At 34.9% G+C, this 24088-nt stretch overlaps 2 protein-coding genes across 3 annotated transcripts in view; both read right to left on the bottom strand.

The window, feature by feature from the left end:
• The window catches only part of LOC115229550 (adhesion G-protein coupled receptor G2-like), a 35421-nt gene extending 17697 nt beyond the window's left edge, over nucleotides 1-17724 (bottom strand). For both annotated transcript variants that reach the window (XM_036499242.1, XM_036499243.1), the window contains exons 1-6: nucleotides 17566-17724; nucleotides 8230-8379; nucleotides 6777-6905; nucleotides 6138-6287; nucleotides 5371-5465; nucleotides 1252-1375 (exon numbers count right to left, since the gene is read on the bottom strand). In XM_036499242.1, the coding sequence (XP_036355135.1) occupies nucleotides 1252-1375; nucleotides 5371-5465; nucleotides 6138-6287; nucleotides 6777-6905; nucleotides 8230-8379; nucleotides 17566-17640 (723 nt within the window). In that variant the 5' untranslated portion in view covers nucleotides 17641-17724. The remainder of the gene's footprint in view (nucleotides 1-1251; nucleotides 1376-5370; nucleotides 5466-6137; nucleotides 6288-6776; nucleotides 6906-8229; nucleotides 8380-17565) is intronic.
• Nucleotides 17725-19773: 2049 nt separating this feature from the next.
• The window catches only part of LOC118761398, a gene marked incomplete at its 5' end in the record, with an annotated part of 11473 nt that continues 7158 nt past the window's right edge, over nucleotides 19774-24088 (bottom strand). Inside the window, 4 exons of the mRNA XM_036499244.1 lie at nucleotides 19774-19972; nucleotides 20405-20636; nucleotides 21935-22104; nucleotides 23815-23929. Of these exons, the coding sequence (XP_036355137.1) occupies nucleotides 19795-19972; nucleotides 20405-20636; nucleotides 21935-22104; nucleotides 23815-23929 (695 nt within the window). The remainder of the gene's footprint in view (nucleotides 19973-20404; nucleotides 20637-21934; nucleotides 22105-23814; nucleotides 23930-24088) is intronic.

Raw genomic sequence — 24088 nt, 5'->3', positions numbered from 1 at the left:
CGGAATGGGCTACGCGACAAGAAGAAATTTCTGACTGGATTCCACGTACAAGGTCATGCGCTGTTAATCTTGATATGAGGTCACCATGTCGCGCAAATATGGTTGTGATGCATGTGCCTGGTGTAACCTTATCAGACGAATAGCCGTGATGGGTATACTGGGTTTCGTATATTTTACCTCAGTGGGTATAGATATTTAGGGATTTTGGAGCTGGATGACATTTTACACATAGAAATGCAAGTCAAGGTCAGCGAGGAGTATCAAAACCGGTCGAAGATGGTGTTGAAATCCAACCTGAATGCCAAATATTTGATTACCGCAATGAATATCTGGACAGTTGCGGTATTCAGATATCGTGTATCCATCATCCTCAAATGGACTAAGGAGGAAATATCAGCATAGGATAGAAAGACGGTAAGTTGATGACGCTGCATTGGGCGCTACACCCTAAATCAAGCATAAACAGACTATATATGAAAAGAAAGATTGGTGGCAGAGGACTAAATAGTATAGACAAGTATATACAAGGAGTGAAAGGAGAATGCTTGCCGAGTATTTCATAGATAGTGATGAGGGCCTGTTGTTATATGTGGCGAACGATATGGGTGTAAATGCAGATGAAATGATGGGCAAGGAGGAGTTTAACCAAAGAGCTGAGGAGAAGAGAAAAGAAGACCTTCCAGGAATGAGAATACAGGGAAAGATTGAAAGGAATAAATAGGTTGTTAAGAATAATACAGCATTGTGAGTGAGGTGATTTCAAGCGTAGCTCCTAAAGCCTGATCAATACTGCACAAGACTAGTTGTCCCATCCGATTTAGGGAAGTGTAACATCTATAACACTTCTGACACCCAGAAATGCAAGCTCCATGGAAAGAGTGTGGAAAATGTGTTCCAATTGGTAAGTGGAAGTGAGAGCCTTGCACAAAAAGAATAGAAGCGCAGCCACGAAAAAATGTGTGCGTATCTTCATTGGTTCTTATGCCGTAAATACCAATACGAAGTAAGAGAGGACTGGTATGAGTATGTAGCAAGTAAAGGTTTGAGGATGGAAAAGTAACGATACTCTAGAATTATGATTTTCAGACGGATCGTGTAATCGAACACCGTCGGCCGGATATTGTCATATTGAATAACAGAGACAAATTTGAATTTGGTCTCCTACTGGATGAAATCTGACGTAATAAACAGATATTCATAGTGTTTCATATAAAACAAAATTCATACTGGCTAAAATGTGTTTTCTCTTACCTTACAAGCAGCTGGTTTTGTCGTTGCATATTCTTGCATCCCAACAAGAAAGATAAGATTACTGACAGCTAGAGAAATGCACAGGCATACTAAAATCTTTGAAGTCATTAATTTCCTTAGATTTCTGAAATATTAGAAAAAGAAATCGCAAACATTTCATTTACTGAAGATTAAAACTTTAAAAATCATTCAATGCAAAATTATAACTATGTGCGTATAAGTGATGGTTATTTGGAACCCAAATGATATTTTAAATTAATATGTAAAGATTTTAAGTTCAGATGTAGTGGAAAATATCTGTGTATATTGACCTGAATGAAATATAAAACATGTTTATCAGCACTTGCACCCAAAAGGGAGGTTTTGCTGGTTATGGTAGTAATTCATTGTATTCAAGGAATATGTCATATGTTTGTTTATGATACGTTAAATGTAGAATAATATGTCGCATACAAACATATATGTCACATACATTGTTGGTATGTCAAAAGGAGGAGAGTTGTATTGGGCCTTTATGGACCTAGAGAAGGCATATGACCGTGTGGATAGGTATGAAATGTGGCAAGTGTCGCGGTTGTATGGAGTAGATAAGACAAACGTGGTAGGTAGCAGAAAATAAGGGAGACTCCGGTTTCTGTGGGTCGATGGAGTGAGGAAAGCTTTGGTATATAGAGGTGTTGGATTAAGAGAGGAAAGAAAGTTTATACATGATAGGAAAGCTTCGAGAGTGTTTGTGGACGGATGAGTGAATTTGATGTTGCTCAAAGGGGTGGTACGTAACCAGCATGATGCGACGAGGGTAAATCTGAATATGCTGTCGGGCCTCGTTGTTGATATTGGGGGTTGCGTTCTATGCTTGACCAAAAGATATAACGACGCTCGCCTCTTTGAGCAGAGAAATGAATAGAATTCCTGGCGTGTGCCTTGTTGTGGCTACCCTTCCTTAAAAAATGGGGTATAGACCTGCGTATGTATATATTAACAATAATGCAGCATAGATATAGTATATATCTATGTTTTAGTCAACAGTGTATCCAATATACAGTTGTAAACATCTCATCGTTTTATGCAATATTTCCGTGAACAAAAGAGAAATGACCCTCCGGACTGGTATAATTCCTATGATTGATCAGCTAATCACCTGTTCTTTTGTGGAGGTAGTGTTTGGTGCAGCTGACATTGTTCTGGACCAGAGATATTAAATCTATGTTGTTGAAGATTTATTAAAAGTTCAAGACACACTAATTTACTGGACCCAAATACTACATAATTATTCGATATAAACCCGCCAGCCTTAACAACCTCAACGAAGTGACCGCAAAATATGGAATACATATTGTTTTACGGTTGTAGCTGGCAGACCTTGGAATGCTTGGCAGTTGCGCTGCTTCACTCGCCCTTGTCGTTGTAGGTAATCTTGTTTGTGACACTCTCTGCCGCACCTCGGAAAACATAGTCCAGAGGATTGTAGTCTAGAAAGTTATTGTGCAAGATGTCAGGACAAACATACCTATAAAACTATTTGAAAGCCATTGATGAGTAATGTTTGATTTCAAAATCTTGCTGGAATACATAAGGTCTTCCCCTACCACATATTCAATCCAGGACTTGACCACAATCTCCAGAATTCGTGTAGGCATGATGGTTCACATTCACGCCCACATGACACGTCCCTCACTGCTGATCACGTCAGAGACTATAATGTGGATACGGAGCTTGGCTTTCCTCATCCTGGGAAAAAACATCATAGGGCTTACTGCTAACCACTTGTTATTTTGCTTTCCCGTATGCTTTATTCAGACAAAGGATTTTTTTTTTATTTGAGGAAATATGCAACAAGTTTGAATCCAAGGAAGGCTCTAAATTCTTCGACAACAGCTTGACCTTCTTCACGCGGCTCTCCTTGGCTTTCCGCGACTTTTCATTCACACAAGTCCTAACTGTCTCCCATTCACACTCCAGGTATCTAGTAGCCTTGTGTATCCCCATGGGGACGACAGCTTCAATGATCTGGTCAACTTTCAGGATGAATACAGCTTCTCTCACCCCTTGTTTACTGAAAGTATGAGTTTTCGTAGCAGTCAAAGTGCCATCGTCAATGTTACGTCATCTTCTGTACTTTGCACAGTGAGATCTCAAAAATGGCCCTGTTGTTCATGTCAATATTATATACATACATACATACATAAATACATATATATATATATATATATATATATATTATATATATATATATATAATATATATATATATATATATATATATATATATATATATATATATATATCGGTGCATGTATATATATGTATGTATATATATATATATATTGGGTCATCCAATAAATAACGTGGTTTTTTCACTTGAATGAACTAAAAGTCGGAGGGAAACGGGATAAACTCCTGCATCTACTTACTACAAAAGCAGGTAGTAATTTTACCGTGTAATTTTCTTAGTGAAAGTTTTGAAGAAAGCAAAGGCAATAATGCAGCGGAAAATGGAGAGGAATATTAAGGTATTGTACGGAGATCGGACAATATGCACAAGCCAGTGTCAACGGTGGTTCCAGAAAATCCAAGTGGAATACTACTGTATAGCAGACAAGTGTCGGCACTGAAAGGTCAGTAGAGCTGGACGAGGACGTCCTGAAAACACTGGTGGAACAAAATCCCATTTAATTGTTGAGAAACTAGCAGTAAATCTTGCATTTGGTCATTCAGCCATCATCGATACCTGCACTAGAAGAAAAACGACTGTCTTTTGTTTCAAGACGAAAGTTGTACTTCCATCAGGATAATATTCTACCACATATAGTGAGGATGACATTCAAAATGGTAGAGTAGTTTGATCGGAAAACGTTGCCTCACGCACGATATTCGCCGGATATTGCCCCATTTGATTAACATTTAATCCACAGTCTTTAATATCATAGTGATGCAAAAAGTATTAAATCTGTAGACGTGGTTAAAACAGTACTGGCGGAGTATTTTTCGTCACGGACAAGTAAATTTTGGAAAAGGAGCCTTGCAAGTCTATCAGATAGAAGGAAGAGCAGAGTAGACATTGAAGGAGAGTATACTTTAGAATAAAACAAAACTTAATTTTGCAAAACAATAAAAATACAAAAAACGCTTTATTTATGGGCTGATCCAATATATACATACGTATATATATATATATATATATATATATATATATATATATATATATATATATATATATATATATATATATATATATATATATATATACATATATATATATATACCTATATATATATATATATATATCATATATATATATATATAATATATATACATATAAATATATTTATACACACACACACACACACACATATATATATATAATATATATATATATATATATATATATATATATATATATATATGGATTATTAACGAGAACCCTAATGCGGTTCTGGACGTGTTGTTTTAGCGATTGTAGCGTAATTATTGCACTTGAGATGGGCTGCTACAGTCGGCAGCATTTTAACCAATATACTATTCTGTTTGTTTTATTTAATTTTCTGATGAATGTCACTCAGTCCTTTTTCAGATACGACATCTATTATTATTGGTGAGTTGAGCTGGGATGTGGACAGCAGATACATGGGGAACTGGAACCTAAGGTAGCCCCAACTCACTTTTATTTTGGAGTGATTTAAGTGAAGGACTAGTGAACAAATGACAGGCTATGCGTGATTTCACTTCTTTTGTTTGTCCATGTTGTCAAATGGGTGCACTGAGATCAATGATTTTGGTCTGATGTTTTGATAGTGAAGGATAAACTACAAATTACCATTTCATGGTCTGAGAGGAGGTACTTTTGACTATTACCCTAATGAATAGTGAGAGTGTGGTTGCTCAACGCTCGGTCTAAGACACGTTTCTTAATCTTCATTGCCGATATATCTGTGATTATACACGTGATATATGTATGATCTTATATAAGTCATGTATGTATGATGTTATATTTGATGTATGTATATATGATTGTATGTATGGTTGTATATAGGGTACATGTTTGTCTGAAAACCCCACAAACTGATGGATGCAGCTTTTCTGTATTTAACCAGTTTATAAATGAAATGGAAATGCTTACTTGAAAGAAACATGAAATATTACTGTAAGAACGAGAAAGACAAATGATATTCCACAGCCAACGTTTGATATAAAGTGAATATTCTTTTCTTCAATCTGGAATAGAAACAAACAACACTATATTATATCCTCATCCACTTCTTTCCGTATATGGTAGTCAATACTTGTATAATATACGAGTGTGTATATAGTCTTGATGTAGAAAGTAAGGATTACAAAAAGCTACATTAGAAACACTGTATGCTGGATGATAGACTATTTCCATTTGAAGTTTCACATTGTGTACACACGAGGTGTATATGTGGAAGTATGAGATGTACCACTAGTCTATAGAGCCTGAGTTTAAATTGACTTTGTATATTTTATCCGGACAGATAATTCAAGCTGCTTCAATTAAGCCATCTTAATTAAATAAGAGAGACCGATTTTGTAATGAGAAAGTAGTTATTTATTTCTCATTCCTTTAACATAATACAAAGCATGATCATTATTGCATTTTAAGACCTTCTAGGCGCTGGAAGTTAACCCTTAATTTTTTACGCAAAATCGTTTTTACAAGTAGGAAGATTTCACTACTTCAGAAATATTTTGGCCTTGCATACAAGACATTGTGAGTAATGACAAGATAAGAAAAACCCTCACATATTTACTAAAATACCAATCAACACAACAATTTAGTAGGTATGATAATATAGAACTCTTTAAAATTAATAGTACATAGATATACTGCCAAACTACATGTAAATACCAATTCATAAAGTTACCAACCATTTGCAGGGCAAAACTTGTCAGATGGTTACAGGAACATAGTACTTTCTCTCCAGGTACATACTCGGATGTAATACAGCCTTTTGTTGACCAACGGGGATCCTGTCCAGGAGATTGGTCCCAATAAACACACTGTGGTTTGGTGGCAATCTTGGAAAAGTAAAATTCTAATAACTTAATATACCTTCTAATTAAAAGACATGTCATTATGATAAGTCGTTACTAAATTTCACCGTATACTGATAATAATAGAAAAAGACATTGTACAGTATTGTTCTAGAAATACTTAATGAAATGTTTGATTACAATACGTTTACAGATGGGATGTGTTTCATCATAAATCTACTGAGTCAGAGAATGGTAAGGATATTACAACAATAGCAAAAAGTACAGCAGGCATCATAAGCAAACATAATGAAATTCACACTGAAATTACACAATCTCAGTCAAAAGCAATATAGGAACATACAAAAAACAATATAGTGATGATACTAAAATACAACACAAACATTCTGGAACTTATCTTGTAGGAAATATAAATATACATCACTCTCATACAATATTGACATTATGAAGCCACAAGGCCTTGAAAGGAAACCTTAGCATCAACAACAGCAATAAAAAATACACAGCCGTTACCTGATTTATTAAATTGTATGAGATAGTTACTGGTTTATCAAGATTGGTTATTCGAATGTTAGGAATACTTGCAGCAATAACATTACTGTAAATGTTTGCATTTGCTTTGGTTCTAGATTTTTGTATTACCTGTAAAGAAATGCCACGAAAGAAATTCATTCATTCAACTGAATAGGACTGCTAAAATATGAAACGATTAAACATTAGTCTTGTTCTTAGACACCATTATTTTAGACAGCAGAACGACTTATTATAATACATACATACATATATAATGTTATATATATATAATATTATATTTAGTAATATGTCACCAAAGAGTCCGCTCAATTTGTTTTGATACTTAACTTCTAGCACTCTAAGTTACTAACTTAAGTGTGTCCTTTGCACATACGTCAACGTAGTTCGATGTGAGCTACCGGCGACCGAGATTTTATTCTGTCTGCCTGGGAAGACCCAGAAAATTGTGAAAAAAAAATCGCCACTTTATGCATTTATTATCTTAAAAAAGCTGAGAAAACTGCAAAACAAAATAAGGATTATGTTATGAAACGTGTGTCAGAACCGGTTTCCAATATTCGACAGTGAAAGTTTTCGGTTGAAAATGTTGTCCAACTAAAATTAATAGTGTCACAAAAGTTCTATCCGTTAAAAAAAAATTAACTTTTCAACAAAAATTTTTTAAACGGATATAACTTTTAATGCATTATCTGATTAATATTTTACAAATGATTTTTTAACCTGGGTATTTAGGATTTGTCCTTTATATAAGCTATTTTTGATTGAAGGTTTTCTTCGAGTTCATAAGATGATTTTAAACGAAAATGTGATCATTGCATGCGACCGGTCATTGTAAAAACCGTTAGCTGAAAGGACCAATGAAACAAAACCATTTTCAAATGTGTATCCATTAAACTAATTGCATATATTTGCTTATAACCTTATTTTTATTCCATTCTAAACAAATCTATTCGACGAACGGGAACCTGAAATTCTGATTAACAGTTTTTTGTGATACTTTTGGTGCTTTTTAATAAAGTATATTACTCTACCTCTGGTCTTTGTGTACGATTCTTTCCACCTTGTTTCGCATTTATGTGCTTACTCTGGTGTGTGTGTATATATATATATATATATATATATATATATATATATATATATATATATATATATATATATATATATATATATATATAGATATATATATATATATATATAGATATATATATAGATATATATAGATATATATATAGATATATATATATAGATAGATAGATAGATAGATAGATAGATAGATAGATAGATAGATAGATAGATAGATAGATAGATAGATAGATAGATAGATAGATAGATAGATAGATTGGCAGCTGTGTTGTATTTGTACTGTTATCAAAGAAGGAACAATGAATTAAAACATTTAGTCAACAAAATTTCCATTTTGGTTGTTCCATACCCTATATAGCTTATCCTCCCGCAAAGAAAAAAAGGTCATTCTTGACCATTTTGATTCTTCTCCTTCTTTCAGGTGTGTTAATAAGCTCTTTCCTAATGAAATGAAGTTTGCCGTATCTTTTACCTGTAGGTGTGAATTTGAGTTTTGTATCTGAAAGAAAAAGAAAATGAAATGGATAAGCAAAATCTACTACTACTACTACTACTACTACTACTACTACTACTACTACTACTACTACTAGCACTATAACAGCTACTAGTACTACTACTACAACTAGTACTACAACAATAACAACAACAACAACAACTACTACTACTACTACTGCTACTACTACTACTATTACTACTGCTACTACTACTACTACTGCTACGAGGGGCGTTCAATAAGTAATGCCCCTGACCCACTTCCCATAGCAGTAGAGCAACGAAACTTGGCACAGTTATTAGTCTTTTTTTTACATAGGAACCACCCAGAGTTACGCATTTCTCCCATCGTTTGATGCAGCTCTGGAGACCGTTTTTGTAGAAGACCCCAGTTTGGTCCTCCAACCACGACGTGACTTCAGAAATCAAGGCTGCATCATATGGGAAATGCTTTCCTTTCAAAAACAACTTCATGGCTGGGAAGAGGTGAAAGTCAGAGGGTGCAAGGTCAGGAGAGTAGGGGGTGGGGGAGGAGTTCATAGTCGCACGCCTGTGCTTCTGATCTGGCGACGCGCGAGTTGTGGACCAGAGCGTTGTCCTGCAGGAGGAGGATGCCTTTGCTGATCTTGCCCCGCCTCTTGATTTTGATAGCTTCTCTTAATTTCTTCAAAAGTGAAGCATAATAGGCTCCTGTAGTTGTGGTACCCTTTGCCAGGAAATCTGTCATCACTACTCCGTCCTGGTCCCAGAAGACTGTGAGCATGACCTTGCCAGCGGAGGGCTGCACCCTTGCCTTCTTTCGAGAAGGTGAGTCACGGTGCTTCCACTGCATTGACTGGGCTTTGATCTCTGGTTCATAGTGATGGACCCAGGTTTCATCCTGTGTAATCAGTCTTCTGAAAAATTTTGACTCATCTTCTTGGCACATCTCCAAATTCATCCTCGAGCACTCGACGCGTTCTTGCTTCTGGAAAGGTGTGAGCAACCTGGGAATCCATCTGGCAGACACCTTTTGCATATGCAAATGGTCATGAATGATAGTTTCCACAGACCCGGTACTTATCTTGACCTCATGGGCTATTTGGCGAATAGTTATGCGTCGATCTTCCAAAATGGCAGCCTCAACTTGACGGACAGATGCCTCATCAATGGCAGAAGGGGGGCGACCAGATCTGGGAGCTGTTTCCACAGAGTTCCGACCATGTTTATATTCACGGTGCCAGCGTTTTACAAGGTCATATGATGGGGCATCATCACCATAAGTTACTTTCATTTCATCAAAAGTCTCCCGTGGTGTGCGTCCTTTCAAATACAAAAACCGGATCACTGCTCGACACTCAATTGGCTCCATTTCACACTTGACTCTGTTCAAACACCTGTAAATCAGAAACCACAATTAGTTCAGAGCTGTAATTTGCCACTTAATCCATAGAGATATAAATAATTGCACATGCAAAATTCCAGCTAGATTAAACAACTGCAAGTGGGTCAGAAGCATTACTTATTGAACGTCCCTCGTACTACAGTTGTTGAAATTTGATTTTCTTCCACAACCGCTACATCACTAAAACATAACAACATAATATCTAAATCTACCAGTATCACCTCTTACTAATATCTTACACAAGCAACCACAAGGGTCTCTTCGTTGATCAATAAATTTTTGGTCTATTCAGTAGCTTTCTGCTTTACGCCTCAATTTCTTTCTTGTTCTCGGGTGCCCTGTGACATGAATACATCAGCATTCAATGCAAATTAGTATTATCTGAATCTATTCAGCCAAATACATCAATTTGTAACTATTTATTCGCCAAATATCTTGTAACTAGACACACACAAATACATACAACCAAATATATATGCACCCACATAGCCACACATAATGGCACATAGACACAAATGAACCTCTCACTATATTGGTTGAGAGAAACATCTAATATATATTAATAACACTGTTCATTTCACTATTGTAATCATGCACTTTAATTAATTGCTTCAAAATATTTTGAATCACAAATCAATTTACATTCATATTTTTTTTCTTCAGTAAATTTGCTTGTTTTATTCTGGTTTTAAAATCCGATGCAGAAGAAAGAAGGATCAGGGACAGTTTTGTCTAGACTGTTCCATTATAAACAAAACTGGCTGACGGACGGGAAGGTGAAACTCTGAGGAACAGCTTTTTGGTATTTTTTGCTGCTTTTCAATAAAGTATATGTATATATATATATATGTTATGTCTATTAGAAAAAATCTAATATATAAACAGATAACGACTTTATTTAACAAAAAATGCTATGAGGATAAAAAAGTGAAACATTTTCTATCATTTTATTCAATAAACCACCGTCGTCTTCAACACCTACTTCTGTATGAGTTCTAAATCATCTACATGCTTGAATCCAGTGGTCCTGGTTCATTTTAGACATTCCCAGACTATGGCAGCTTTCAAAGGATCTCAACAACGCTCCGCATGTAATAGTCCAATGGATTGAGATCGGGGAATTAGGAAGCAAAACGTTAGGGGATATGTGATCATGAAAATGTTCAGCCGTGCATTCCTGTGTTACAAGAGCCATGTGTAATAGTGCAGAGACCTGCTGAAACACATATGATATTCCATTGCATACACTGTTTATCCAGGTCTTAACAATTATTACCAGGACCTCACTGTAGGCGGTGGATCTAACTCTAAGGCCCTGTGGAAAGATTCAAGGAGGCATAATTTCTTCTTCATTGCTGACAGCCCCTAAAAACATGGCAATTGCAGAAAATGTTGTATGCATAACACTTGGGAATTCAGAAGGGTCTGCGCATAACCATCTATCATCTCTTCCCTTAACGTTTGATTTGGTCGAAGTTATTCTCGTTTGAGAAAATAACAAATCAAATATTCTGCGGGATTTTTCAGATTGATTAACAGCCTTTTAGATCTGGTGTAGTGATTTTCGTTTGCTTTTTCTGACAAATTTATCTTTCCTCGTCATATAAGATGACTTCGTGGAAAACATAGACAGTCCTCATGGATTTCTAGTGTTGCAATCAGTGGTTTGTTGAACCTGCTTGATAAATTCAGTTATTCTGGTGATATCAGAGCGATTATAATGCATTTTTCCGCTTTGTTACCGGTGATACGTTTCCAACATCAGTTTCTAGTTCCTTACAAACCTTGTAGACGAAAGATCTGGGCACTTTTAAAACCCGAGATATTTCTGAATAGCTAAATAGCTATGCTAAGCCTCTATAACCAAAATAACAGCATGTCTCCTCATTTCTTGTGTCTGACATTATTATTTTCTGAAACAAATATTATGCAGAGATAGCAAAAAGTGCAGGAATAACCCCCAAAATATCCTCAAAAAAACTATGCTCTCTCTCTCTCTCTCTCTCTGTATATATTTATATATATATATATATATATATATAAATTTATATAAATAAGGATAAGATCGTTAATTTAAATATCGATCTCATCAAGTGGCCAGCATGGGAATAAAAATCTCCGAAGATAATAATTAGGTTTTAGAATCACGTTTTGGCTGCTATTTCCAGCGTGGTGGTATCTCTTAGATACCCTAAATTATAATATATATGTGTGTGTGTGTGTGTGTGTGTGTGTGTGTGTGTGTGTGTGTGTGTGTGTGTGTGTGTGTGCGTACATAAATACATACATCCATACATACATAGACGGTTATGTTAGTAGAAAGCTCTGAGATGATAGTGACATCGATCGTCAAAGCAGTTTTATCGTGAAGCAATAGCCGGATTACCACCTCCTACTTTGAAGGCAATGCTTTTGCAATACAGGAACAAGAAATATGAACCAAGTGCCTGATACACAAACGGAACAGAGATGCAGGACAAGCAGTAAAATGTGACAACCGACGCAGACTTTGTGGAGTTAACATTGAATATATCACCCATATTATGAGCGGTTGTCCGAAAACGTCATCGCTGTATTATATGTAGATGAGACATGACGTTATAGATAGGGCACTCTATAATGAAATCTGTCGGAAGCTTAACGCTGAAGACAAAGAAATAAGAATCCACAGTATGGTAGAAGCCATAGCCACTCATAATAAAAAAGGAGTACTAGTGGAATGTCACAGTAAAGACCTCAATAAAACGTAAGCAAACTTAATATAATAATGATTTAGGAAGCAGAAGAGACACTGTGCACAGTTGGGAAAGTTAGCAGCCCATCGGATGTTAACATAAAGTTGAAGGGCATTCAAAAGAGAATACCTACGCTGGACTATTGAGAAATCTGCAGTTTCAATATCCAGATTACAAGTTCAGGTTTATACCTGTAATTATTGGGGCCCCGGTTTATATAACATACTGCCTAAATGCGAATCTAGAGAAAGTGAGCTTCTCAATTCTAGAAGGGAGAAAGCTTATTCGACGACTGCTGATCCAATCCAATTGTTGACAATAATTTTTGCAGAAAAATGGCTGAAATCTAAGACCGGAACTCCCAGTTTCTTATATCAGGTCATCCCATAAGTTCTGTCCGATTTTACCCGTTTTTAAAATTGAATGAAATTTAATAGTATTTTCGAATGTCTAATGGAATTAAAAATTCTTTTTTATGCATTTGCGTACATTTAAACAAATTATTTATTATTTTACAGAATAATAGAATTAAAACCCTTTCTAACAAAGAATTATCCAAAGAATATTTGAGGCACATAATGCTTTATGAGTACAAAACATGAAACTCTGCAGCCGAAGCGACTCAAAACACGCACTCATTTCACGGGAAGGAATGCTTGAATCAAAGAACTTGCAGAAGGTGGCTTGTAAAATTCAGAAGTGGAGAATTCAGCCTTGAAGATGAAGATTGAACAGGATGTCCAGTTCAGGTTGACGATAATCTCCTTGAGGTATTACTTGAAGAAGATCCTACATTATCAGTTGAAGAATTGGCAATAAAGCTTAGTTCAAACCATACAACTGTTCATCGTCATGTTCAACAACTTAGAAAGTTTCCTAAATTTGGAAAATAAATGTCTCATGAATTGCCCGATAGCAACCACAAATCCCGAGTTGACATCTGCTCTTCCTTTCCATTCTCACGAACATATTTCACCCTTTTTGGATAGACTTGTGACTGTTGACGAAAAATCGATCTTCTATCGAAATGTTAAACGTCGTAAACAGTGGCTTAGTAAAAGGGAAAAGCTCAACCACAACCGAGAAGGGGACGTCATAGAAAAAAAATTCTTCTCTCTATCTGGTGGGATTGCAAAGGAGTTTGAATTGTTACCACCTAATACAACCTAATACAACAATCAATGCTCAAGTCTACTGTCAGCAACTAGAGCGTTTGAACCAAGCTTTGAAGAAAAAAGCCCCGCTTTAGTGAGTCGAAAAGGAGTGATGTTTCATTAGGACAATGCCACACTACAAAGATCACATCACAGAAGATCGAAGAGTTTGGTTGGGAAAAATTCCTCATCCACTTTATTCTCTCGACCTTACTCGTTCAGGCTACCATTTGTTTCGTAGTTTACAGAATTATTTGGGGGACATAACTTTTGCAACCAGGATGAGGTCGAAACTGACATTTCAGAGTTCTTCGTTTTGGAACCAAAACGTTTTAGATTGATGGGATTAAAAAGCTTGTAAATAGATGGAAGGAAGTCATAATAGTCAGGGAAAGTACATTGATGATTAAATATCAAATAAATATAACATTGGATCACTTTTCTTTATTCAAAATTCGGACAGAACTTATGGGATGGCCTGATACAGTGTTGTAGTAGAATCCTTTGTTTCATTATGATATCATTATTAGCATAAATTTTATAATAGAAACCAACTGTGCGTTTTTACATACTCTTCTTTCTTAAATAGCTACAACCCAAGATATGACACCTTTATGTTATACACTCACACAGACATCCACACAGACACACAGCCACACACACACACATACACATACACACGCACACACACACACGTACACACACACACACACACATACACACACACACATATATATATATAATAGGGATTATGGCTCCAAACTTATAGGGAAAAATTAGATTTAGTATTAAATCAAATTTCACAGTATATATATATAAAATATAAAATATGAATTAGAGATAAAACCACTATTAGGCAACTGAAACAGTGATAGACATAAACCAATAAATAAATAACAAATAATATAAATATAAATATAATTAATATAATATATAATATATATATATATATATATATATAAATTTATATCATTTTTTTCCAAAAAGTATAAAAAGAATGATAAATATAATATAAGTAAAAACACTACGTAAGTTTCATGACTATAATTTAATTCGAATTACAATTCAGTTTAAATTCAATTGAAACAAATACGAACTAAAATTGTAGTCACTCTTCAGGTTAATGATAATAGGTAAATAAATAAGCAAATAGAGTTTAATAATATTTTTAAAGAAATAAATAATATAATAATTTTTCTTATAAAAAAACTCCATTATATAAATTAGAAACTTAAAACATTAAGATTATGTCATACAACCCATTTATTATGTTAAACATTTATTTTTAAGGTAGAAAATAGATAGAAATATGTATTTATCTATGAAGATATAATATGGCTTTAGAAATCATAATAAACTCAAGAATATCCTTAACTCAGTTATAGTCCAATATTTAATTACCAAATTATTTAACAGCATACTCACTATTTTTAGATTTAAGTTCACATCTAATAATTATAAAATATTCTAAAATAATAACTAAATTGTTATCAACAAATATAGTAATTAAAATCTAAAATTTACTCTATCAATAAATATATAGATATATAATGAAAACTAAATATATTAATTAATTAGTCCATTATTACTTACATAAATATTAAATATCAATATAATATATTTATGAAATACATAAAAAAATTAAAGATTGAAAATCAAATTATAAACGCATAACCTATCATAAAAGCACCGTATAACTATTTTACGATCTATGTATCTCGTGGGCTAAGTAATGTCTTACAAATAATGTACAGTTATAATCTAATAATTAAATACATATCATCAACAAGTAAATAATTATAGAATCAAATTAGAAATCAGTAGTTATATAGTATACAATACAATAAAATAAAACTTATTAAAATATCTTTAAAAATCTTAAACAGAAAAGGTTTACTTTCCTTTCAAAAACCGTGTCATTAACTAAAATTTTAAAACGGAAAACGTCTTTTAAGCGTTTATAAGAATACTCGTGGAATTACGTTATTAACAGAAATAGAATAAACAGATGGAAAATTATTTTAACAACGAAATCTACGAATATATTTTATCAATGAAAATTACGAATAAATATTATCAATGGAAAATACGGATATAATTTGGTAATTAAATATTGGACTATAACTGAGTTAAGGATATTCGTGGGTTTATTATGTTTTTTAAAGCCATATTATATCTTCATAGATAAATACATATTTCTATCAATTTTTTTACCTTTTACCTACAATATGGTAAATTTATATATTAACACTCGCACCATTTTCAAAATTGGACTTTGTGCGTGGAATCAAGTACGCTGATCTCCTAATATGCTGCAAATCCCTTATTTGGCTTCGGAAAAATGGGGTTGGAGCGAGGCGGAATCCATCCCCAACCCCGGAATCATTGGAATAGTTTTATTCGTTGAATGAATTCCTGTGATCTCCTAATATGCTACTAAACCCTTTGTGGATGGGTAATATCAAATAATTCAATCACAACTTAAATTTAAATTAAACATGTAAAAATTGAAATATTATCTTTCAGTATTTTATAAGGTAAAATCAAAAATTATTAATTGACACATTATTGATTATCTTATAACAGCAATGCCTGAAAATGTCATGAATTACATGGAAAATTGCGTGCAAGAAAAGTAATATTCTTAAGATTATAAACCTGGAAAAGTACATAACAAGTTATTACATCTGCAAAAGTATCGGACAGACTATTACTTCAAGTAAAGAACGAGAAATTTTTACTTAAAATATTGCAGCTAAAATTCAAATTTGAATATTAAAACTTATTTTATTATAGCTTACAAATAACACGATATATATTTAAGTAGAATTTGGCTAATTTTCTAACTTAAATACACAGAAAAGTAACTAACTAGACAAAATTACAAATTAACCGAACAGTTTTGCATAACAAATTTAAAAGATGACAACTGTAAAGAGTGATAAATTAGAAGAACTGACATTCTTCGTTTCAAAGTAAAAAGTTTCTTGTTATTTAATTTTCTTGAAGGAATAGTTTGCCCTGTACTTTTCCAGGTTTATAATCTTAAGAATATTACTTTTCATGCTCGCATTTTTCCATGTAATACATACATAAATGCAAACAAAAATACTCCGTTGTTGATGTTGAAATTCCAACGAAGGACCATGGGTCTAGAATTGAAACCAGCTCTCTCTCTCTCTCTCTCTCTCTCTCTCTCTCTCTCTCTCTCTCTCTCTCTCTCTCTCTCTCTCTCTCTCTCTTGGCAAGTAGCCTTGAAATAAGAATACATACAGTAAACAAATATTCTCATCCTTATGACAGAGTCGAGGGCCTTAGTACGAATATTACTTGCAAGTCCCTTTTCATTACCACACTCAGGGTCCATGAGTAACACCCAATAAACACTACTAGTCATACTAGTGTCTGTAAAAGTTTTAGCATGATACTTTTCTTGAGGGCGCAGTTTCTTCATACTGTGCCGATTAATTTCGGTGTTCATTTTCCTGCAGCAAGAACTGTTCTAATTTCCTAGTTACAGTCATTTGTGTTGCAAATAATAGAAGCCAGCTACTAACCCTTGTCAAGTTCGGTTAGTACGACAGATTGCCAGTGTATGGTAAGCTACTCAGCTTCCTTAGTGACTGCCATGACCTTGCTTATTCAAACGGTGTTTGCTGAGATATACACTGATCCAATCGAGATCGTGTGCCAAGCCCTGCATTGCATATATATATATATATATATATATATATATCATCACTATTCTTAACATCTTGACTGATGGTCTAAGCAGCGGAGAATGTATAGTATATCTTTTATCTTTTACTTCTCTCAGTCATTATACTGAAGCCATGCTGGGGCATTGTCGTGACGATTTTATCAATTTGGGTATTTAGAACAAACGGTTAATAAGGAGTAATCATGAGAAAGTATTATACCGTTATCATAGCTTCAGTTCTATTATTTCCAAATGAAATACCATAGACAGCCCCATTGAACGTGTCCTTCTCCATTTTGATAACACCAATACCAAGATTAGAATATAAAGCTGTGAGTTGCTGCCCTTCCAGTGGAATCTCTTCCAGATTGCTTCTATAATGTCCAGCATTCTGTGAGAAAATCAAGAAAATAAATCTCAACTAAGAGTGTGTTCAAATACGTAATTAGATAAGTGTAATTACCCTAATTATATTGATTAATAAATCTATTTATGCTACTATTGTTTCTACTACGTCTGCTGCTACTGCTGCAGTTGTTGCTTCTTTATCATCACATCTCATCATCATCATCATCATCAATTTCTTCGTCTTTTCATTTTGTTGTTCCCATTCTTCTTCTTCTACTACTACTACTACTACTACTACTACCACTAGAGCCACCGCAACCGTCGATAACCCAACCACTCCTCCTCCTTCTCCTTTTACTACTACTACATCCACACCACTGCTACCGCCACCGCCACAACACTACTATACTACTACTTCCCGCTACTGCTGCTGCTGCTGCTACACTGACGGCAAACGTGATATGTGTTTTACCTGCTCCCAGTTCCATTTGATTGTTCTGCTTCAACCAAAATCTCTTCGGGTGTGTCTATCATATTGTTGATACTAAGAAGTATATTCTTTAGTACTATTTCGGCGGACAATTCGATATCAATGGCAGCATTTTCTCTTGAATATCAACAGCCAAGTCAATATCTTCTGCTTTGAAATAAACTGATTTCTTTGAAATATCGCTGAGTATTGTTGAAACGCTCAACATTTTCTGCAACGAAAAATTTAAAATGAAATTTAAGGGAATTTACAGATGCTTTCAGATGAAATATTAGATGCAACTAAACGCCACACACAAAATTAATGAATGAATGGAAGTTAATGAACATCTCCAAATTCATATAGCACCAGAGATAGCTAAATGAGTTCAGTTCATCAGTTATATATTCATTGTGATAAATCGTTAGTGTCTCCTGCTCTGTAACGCTAACTGGAAGAGTGGATGGGTGGCACAACACTACATACTTGAGTAACACAGACATTGATAGTGGATGTTTGTAAATAATGACATTGACAACCAATGACCTGTGATATACCAGCCATCTTAAACAGTGGAGTGGAAGCACTCCGTCAGTTGCGACGACGAGGGTTCCGGTTGATCCGATCAACGGAACAGCCCGCTCGTGAAATTAACGTGTAAGTGGCTGAGCACTCCACAGAAACGTGTACCCTTAACGTAGTTCTCGGAGATATTCAGCGTGACACAGAGAGTGACAAGGCCGGCCCTTTGAAATACAGGTACAACAGAAACAGGAAGTAAGAGTGAGAGAAAGTTGTGGTGAAAGAGTACAGCAGGGATCACCACCATCCTGCCGGAGCCTCGTGGAGCTTTAGGTGTTTCGCCTCAATAAACCATCACAACGCCCGGCCTGGGAATCGAAACCGCAATCCTACGACCGCGAGTCCGCTGCCCTAGCTACTGGGCCATTGCGCCTCCACCATCTTAACCAACTGTTAATATGAACAAAATTATTGTTCAGTACATGTTGAACTTAAAGGAATATGGGTCGATGATCTAATGATTAATATTGGTATAAGCTTTGGTGAAGAGCAGCAATTTCGAGGTAGAGGCTAAGTCAAATACATTGAAACCATGAAGTATGATTTTTACATTCTTCATAACGATCTAATTCCGAAACGCATCCTAGGTAATCAAATACCGAGTGAATTTCGTTATTTTTCCTCTTTGTCTCCGTGGGGTATCCGAGTATTTTGTTTTGTTCTGAAGTCTCTTTTATAGTAGAAGAAATAGCTAAGGTTCTTGGCTGCTATTTCTAAACTTCGGTATGTGGTAAAGCAAATCTTTGCTGAACCCTAATTATAATTATACTCGTAATTAAAAAATTATATATGGTATACACCACCACACACACACACACATACACACATTTATTAATATATATATATATATATATATAATATATATATATATCATCACTATTCTTAACATCTTGACTGATGGTCTAAGCAGCGGAGAATGTATAGTATATCTTTTATCTTTTACTTCTCTCAGTCATTATACTGAAGCCATGCTGGGGCATTGTCGTGACGATTTTATCAATTTGGGTATTTAGAACAAACGGTTAATAAGGGAGTAATCATGAGAAAGTATTATACCGTTATCATAGCTTCAGTTCTATTATTTCCAAATGAAATACCATAGACAGCCCCATTGAACGTGTCCTTCTCCATTTTGATAACACCAATACCAAGATTAGAATATAAAGCTGTGAGTTGCTGCCCTTCCAGTGGAATCTCTTCCAGGATTGCTTCTATAATGTCCAGCATTCTGTGAGAAAATCAAGAAAATAAATCTCAACTAAGAGTGTGTTTCAAATACGTAATTAGATATAAGTGTAATTACCCTAATTATATTGATTAATAAATCTATTTATGCTACTATTGTTTCTACTACGTCTGCTGCTACTGCTGCAGTTGTTGCTTCTTTATCATCACTATCATCATCATCATCATCAATTTCTTCGTCTTTTCATGTTGTTGTTCCTATTCTTCTTCTTCTCCTACTACTACTACTACTACTACTACTACCACTAGAGCCACTACAACCGGCGCTAACCCAACCAGTCCTCCTCCTTCTCCTTTTACTACTACTACATCCACCACCACTGCTACCGCCACCGCCAACACTACTACTACTACTACTTCCCTGCTACTGCTGCTGCTGCTGCTACACTGACGGCAAACGTGATATGTGTTTTACCTGCTCCCAGTTCCATTTGATTGTTCTGCTTCAACCAAAATCTCTTCCGGTGTGTCTATCATATTGTTGATACTAAGAAGTATATTCTTTAGTACTATTTCGGCGGACACATTCGATATCAATGGCAGCATTTTCTCTTGAATATCAACAGCCAAGTCAATATCTTCTGCTTTGAAATAAACTGATTTCTTTGAAATATCGCTGAGTATTGTTGAAACCTGCTCAACATTTTCTGCAACGAAAAATTTAAAATGAAATTTAAGGGAATTTACAGATGCTTTCAGATGAAATATTAGATGCAAATTAAACGCCACACACAAAATTAATGAATGAATGGAAGTTAATGAACATCTCCAAATTCATATAGCACAGAGATAGCTAAATGAGTTCAGTTCATCAGTTATATATTCATTGTGATAAATCGTTAGTGTCTCCTGCTCTGTAACGCTAACTGGAAGAGTGGATGGGTGGCACAACACTACATACTTGAGTAACACAGACAATTGATAGTGGATGTTTGTAAATAATGACATTGACAACCAATGACCTGTGATATACCAGCCATCTTAAACAGTGGAGTGGAAGCACTCCGTCAGTTGCGACGACGAGGGTTCCGGTTGATCCGATCAACGGAACAGCCCGCTCGTGAAATTAACGTGTAAGTGGCTGAGCACTCCACAGACACGTGTACCCTTAACGTAGTTCTCGGAGATATTCAGCGTGACACAGAGAGTGACAAGGCCGGCCCTTTGAAATACAGGTACAACAGAAACAGGAAGTAAGAGTGAGAGAAAGTTGTGGTGAAAGAGTACAGCAGGGATCACCACCATCCCTGCCGGAGCCTCGTGGAGCTTTAGGTGTTTTCGCTCAATAAACACTCACAACGCCCGGCCTGGGAATCGAAACCGCAATCCTACGACCGCGAGTCCGCTGCCCTAGCTACTGGGCCATTGCGCCTCCACCATCTTAACCAACTGTTAATATGAACAAAATTATTGTTCAGTTACATGTTGAACTTAAAGGAATATGGGTCGATGATCTAATGATTAATATTGGTATAAGCTTTGGTGGAAGAGCAGCAATTTCGAGGTAGAGGCTAAGTCAAATACATTGAAACCATGAAGTATGATTTTTACATTCTTCATAACGATCTAATTCCGAAACGCATCCATAGGTAATCAAATACCGAGTGAATTTCGTTATTTTTCCTCTTTGTCTCCGTGGGTTATTCCGAGTATTTTGTTTTGTTCTGAAGTCTCTTCTTATAGTAGAAGAAATAGCTAAGGTTCTTTGGCTGCTATTTCTAAACTTCGGTATGTGGTAAAGCAAATCTTTGCTGAACCCTAATTATAATTATACTCGTAATTAAAAAATATATATATGTGTATACACACACACACACACACCACATACACACATTATATATATATATATATATATATATATATATATATATATATATATACCCCTCCTGTTACTGCTGTTACTGTTATTACTAATACTACGTTAAGAGCATTTCCAAACACTCACCTTTACCAATGTCTACGATTGTGATGTTCTTTAGTTGTTGGGTGATCCTCTCTGTATTGTAACATTGAGACATGTCTGGTTCTTGCCAGACGCCAGTGAATGGTGAACATTTTCGTGATGTGCCATACTGATTTGTTGGCATTTCTAATTGTGCCACATTTCCGGAGGAACTGAAAGATAAATATCAAATATTGTCCGTTATATAAATAAGCATATATATTTCATCGATGCCAGAGGAAAGTGAGAAAAACATTGACCTTATCGTGATTTGAACTCATAATCTAGTGAAACAAAGTTAAATACTGTGATGTATTTTGTCAGTAATCTATTATTTACTCCACCATTTTATCATCAAAACCAATGTAAAATATGTTCTTACTAAAAGTTAGATTTAAAAAATATTGCCAAATCTGCTTTTATTCGTTATATTTTGTTGCGACTTTTAAAATTCAAGTTAGGATGGACTAATATGGTGAATGAAGTACTAAGGCAAGATGCTGCTAGTCTTAAGTGAGTGGTGAAATCACCTATTTATATTTCGTCGTCATCATCATCCATAGTAGATTTACGTATATCTTCTACATGAACAGATTTGACAACTTCCATCTTTGTCTTAAACTTATAAAACTCAGACCTCAACAATAACACTTTAGATGCTTAGCACATGGAATAACGTTAAATATAAATGTTAAATATGATAGGGGAGGTCCCACAATGACCTGCGTTCTTCGTTTACCATCATATAATAACCAATTGAATAAATAACGTTACTCTGAAATCAATAGAATTAGTGATAAATGCTATTGGCTGAGTCTAGATCTAACTTTTTTAACATTCTGGCACCTACAGGAATCTTTACAAAAATTGGTTTTCTTGGTAGTGCGTTCAAGGAAGAATCATGTCATTGTGGAAAAATTTAAATATCAGTGTTAAATGATTTGAACTAATGGGCATTAGTTTTATCTTAATCTCTCTAAGTGTTTTATATACTACAAGCGGGACCAATGAATATTTCAAGGAATTAACGGTAAACTTAATGACTTATTTTTGAAAACTTAATCGAAAAATCCTGAAAGCGTAGCTTGTGTGTGTGTCAAATGATAATCGCTCATCTGATGTTCATTGAAAAGTGAAAGATATTGAAATACGAGGATTAATACACTTTATATATACATACATTATATACTTTATGCAGAATGATACGGGCTTAATACACAACACACATAAAATATATATTCACTCTTATTTTGCCATTTTCCTCACAAATAAATAAAAAAATATCCCGCACATACGAACTTTAGTTAAATTGCATATATCTGCCAGGAATATAAAGGTCAAAATTTCACGGTGATAGCTGATATAAAATACTTATTTCAAATACAAAAAATAACATCTTCACTATTCACTCCCACAGCCACCTCCATTAACATCTCTCCCTGCTCTTTTCTCCCCTTTCTCCCTCCTCTCCCTCCTCTCTCACTGAATTTCTTTAATCTCACCATCAAAACATCAGCGCTTTGCTGAAATTATATTTTCAACTCTTCTCTACTTTCAACTAACTTTTATAACTACGTAATTAATATTAGGTTCACTCTACCATATGTCATCAAAGCTTCTTTCTCCATCTTTACTTTCTCCTTTTTCTTTCTCCGTCCTGGTCTCTCATACAATTCAAATATTCACATGAAAGCCTTACAATTGCATCATGGACGATGCTCTCTTTCTTTTTCACTATCCCTCTTTTTCTCTCTTTAATTTCTCCCCATTTTTTCTTTCTCATTCTTTTTATCTAATCACATAATGGCGTTACCGACGGGCTAAGTAACGTAATAACAATGGAAAGTTCAAATTTGAGAAGACATAAAACAATAGAAACGAACCAGTGTCTCGTTGCTACATTTGCATGACATGGGATCGTCACATCAGTTCCTATTTTTGTATTTGGCCAATAGAAAGTATCATTGCTTGTTGAGGTTGTGTTTTCTTTACAAAACTCTGAAAAAGAAATAAAACATTTGTATGAGATATATCTCAGAGAATTCATTGGTGTGGATTATATCCTGGAAATACATGGATATTGATAATGGTGGCTGGGCAAGTAAACTGTATTTCAATCTATCCAGAAGTAGTAATAGTGTAGTAGCAGTAGTAGTA

This window comes from Octopus sinensis, unplaced genomic scaffold (assembly GCF_006345805.1).
Source record: "Octopus sinensis unplaced genomic scaffold, ASM634580v1 Contig13017, whole genome shotgun sequence".
In the NCBI taxonomy this organism is placed as follows: Eukaryota; Metazoa; Mollusca; class Cephalopoda; order Octopoda; family Octopodidae; genus Octopus; species Octopus sinensis.
Note: the sequence above shows the minus strand (reverse complement) of the source record. Positions and strands in the feature narration are given on the sequence as shown.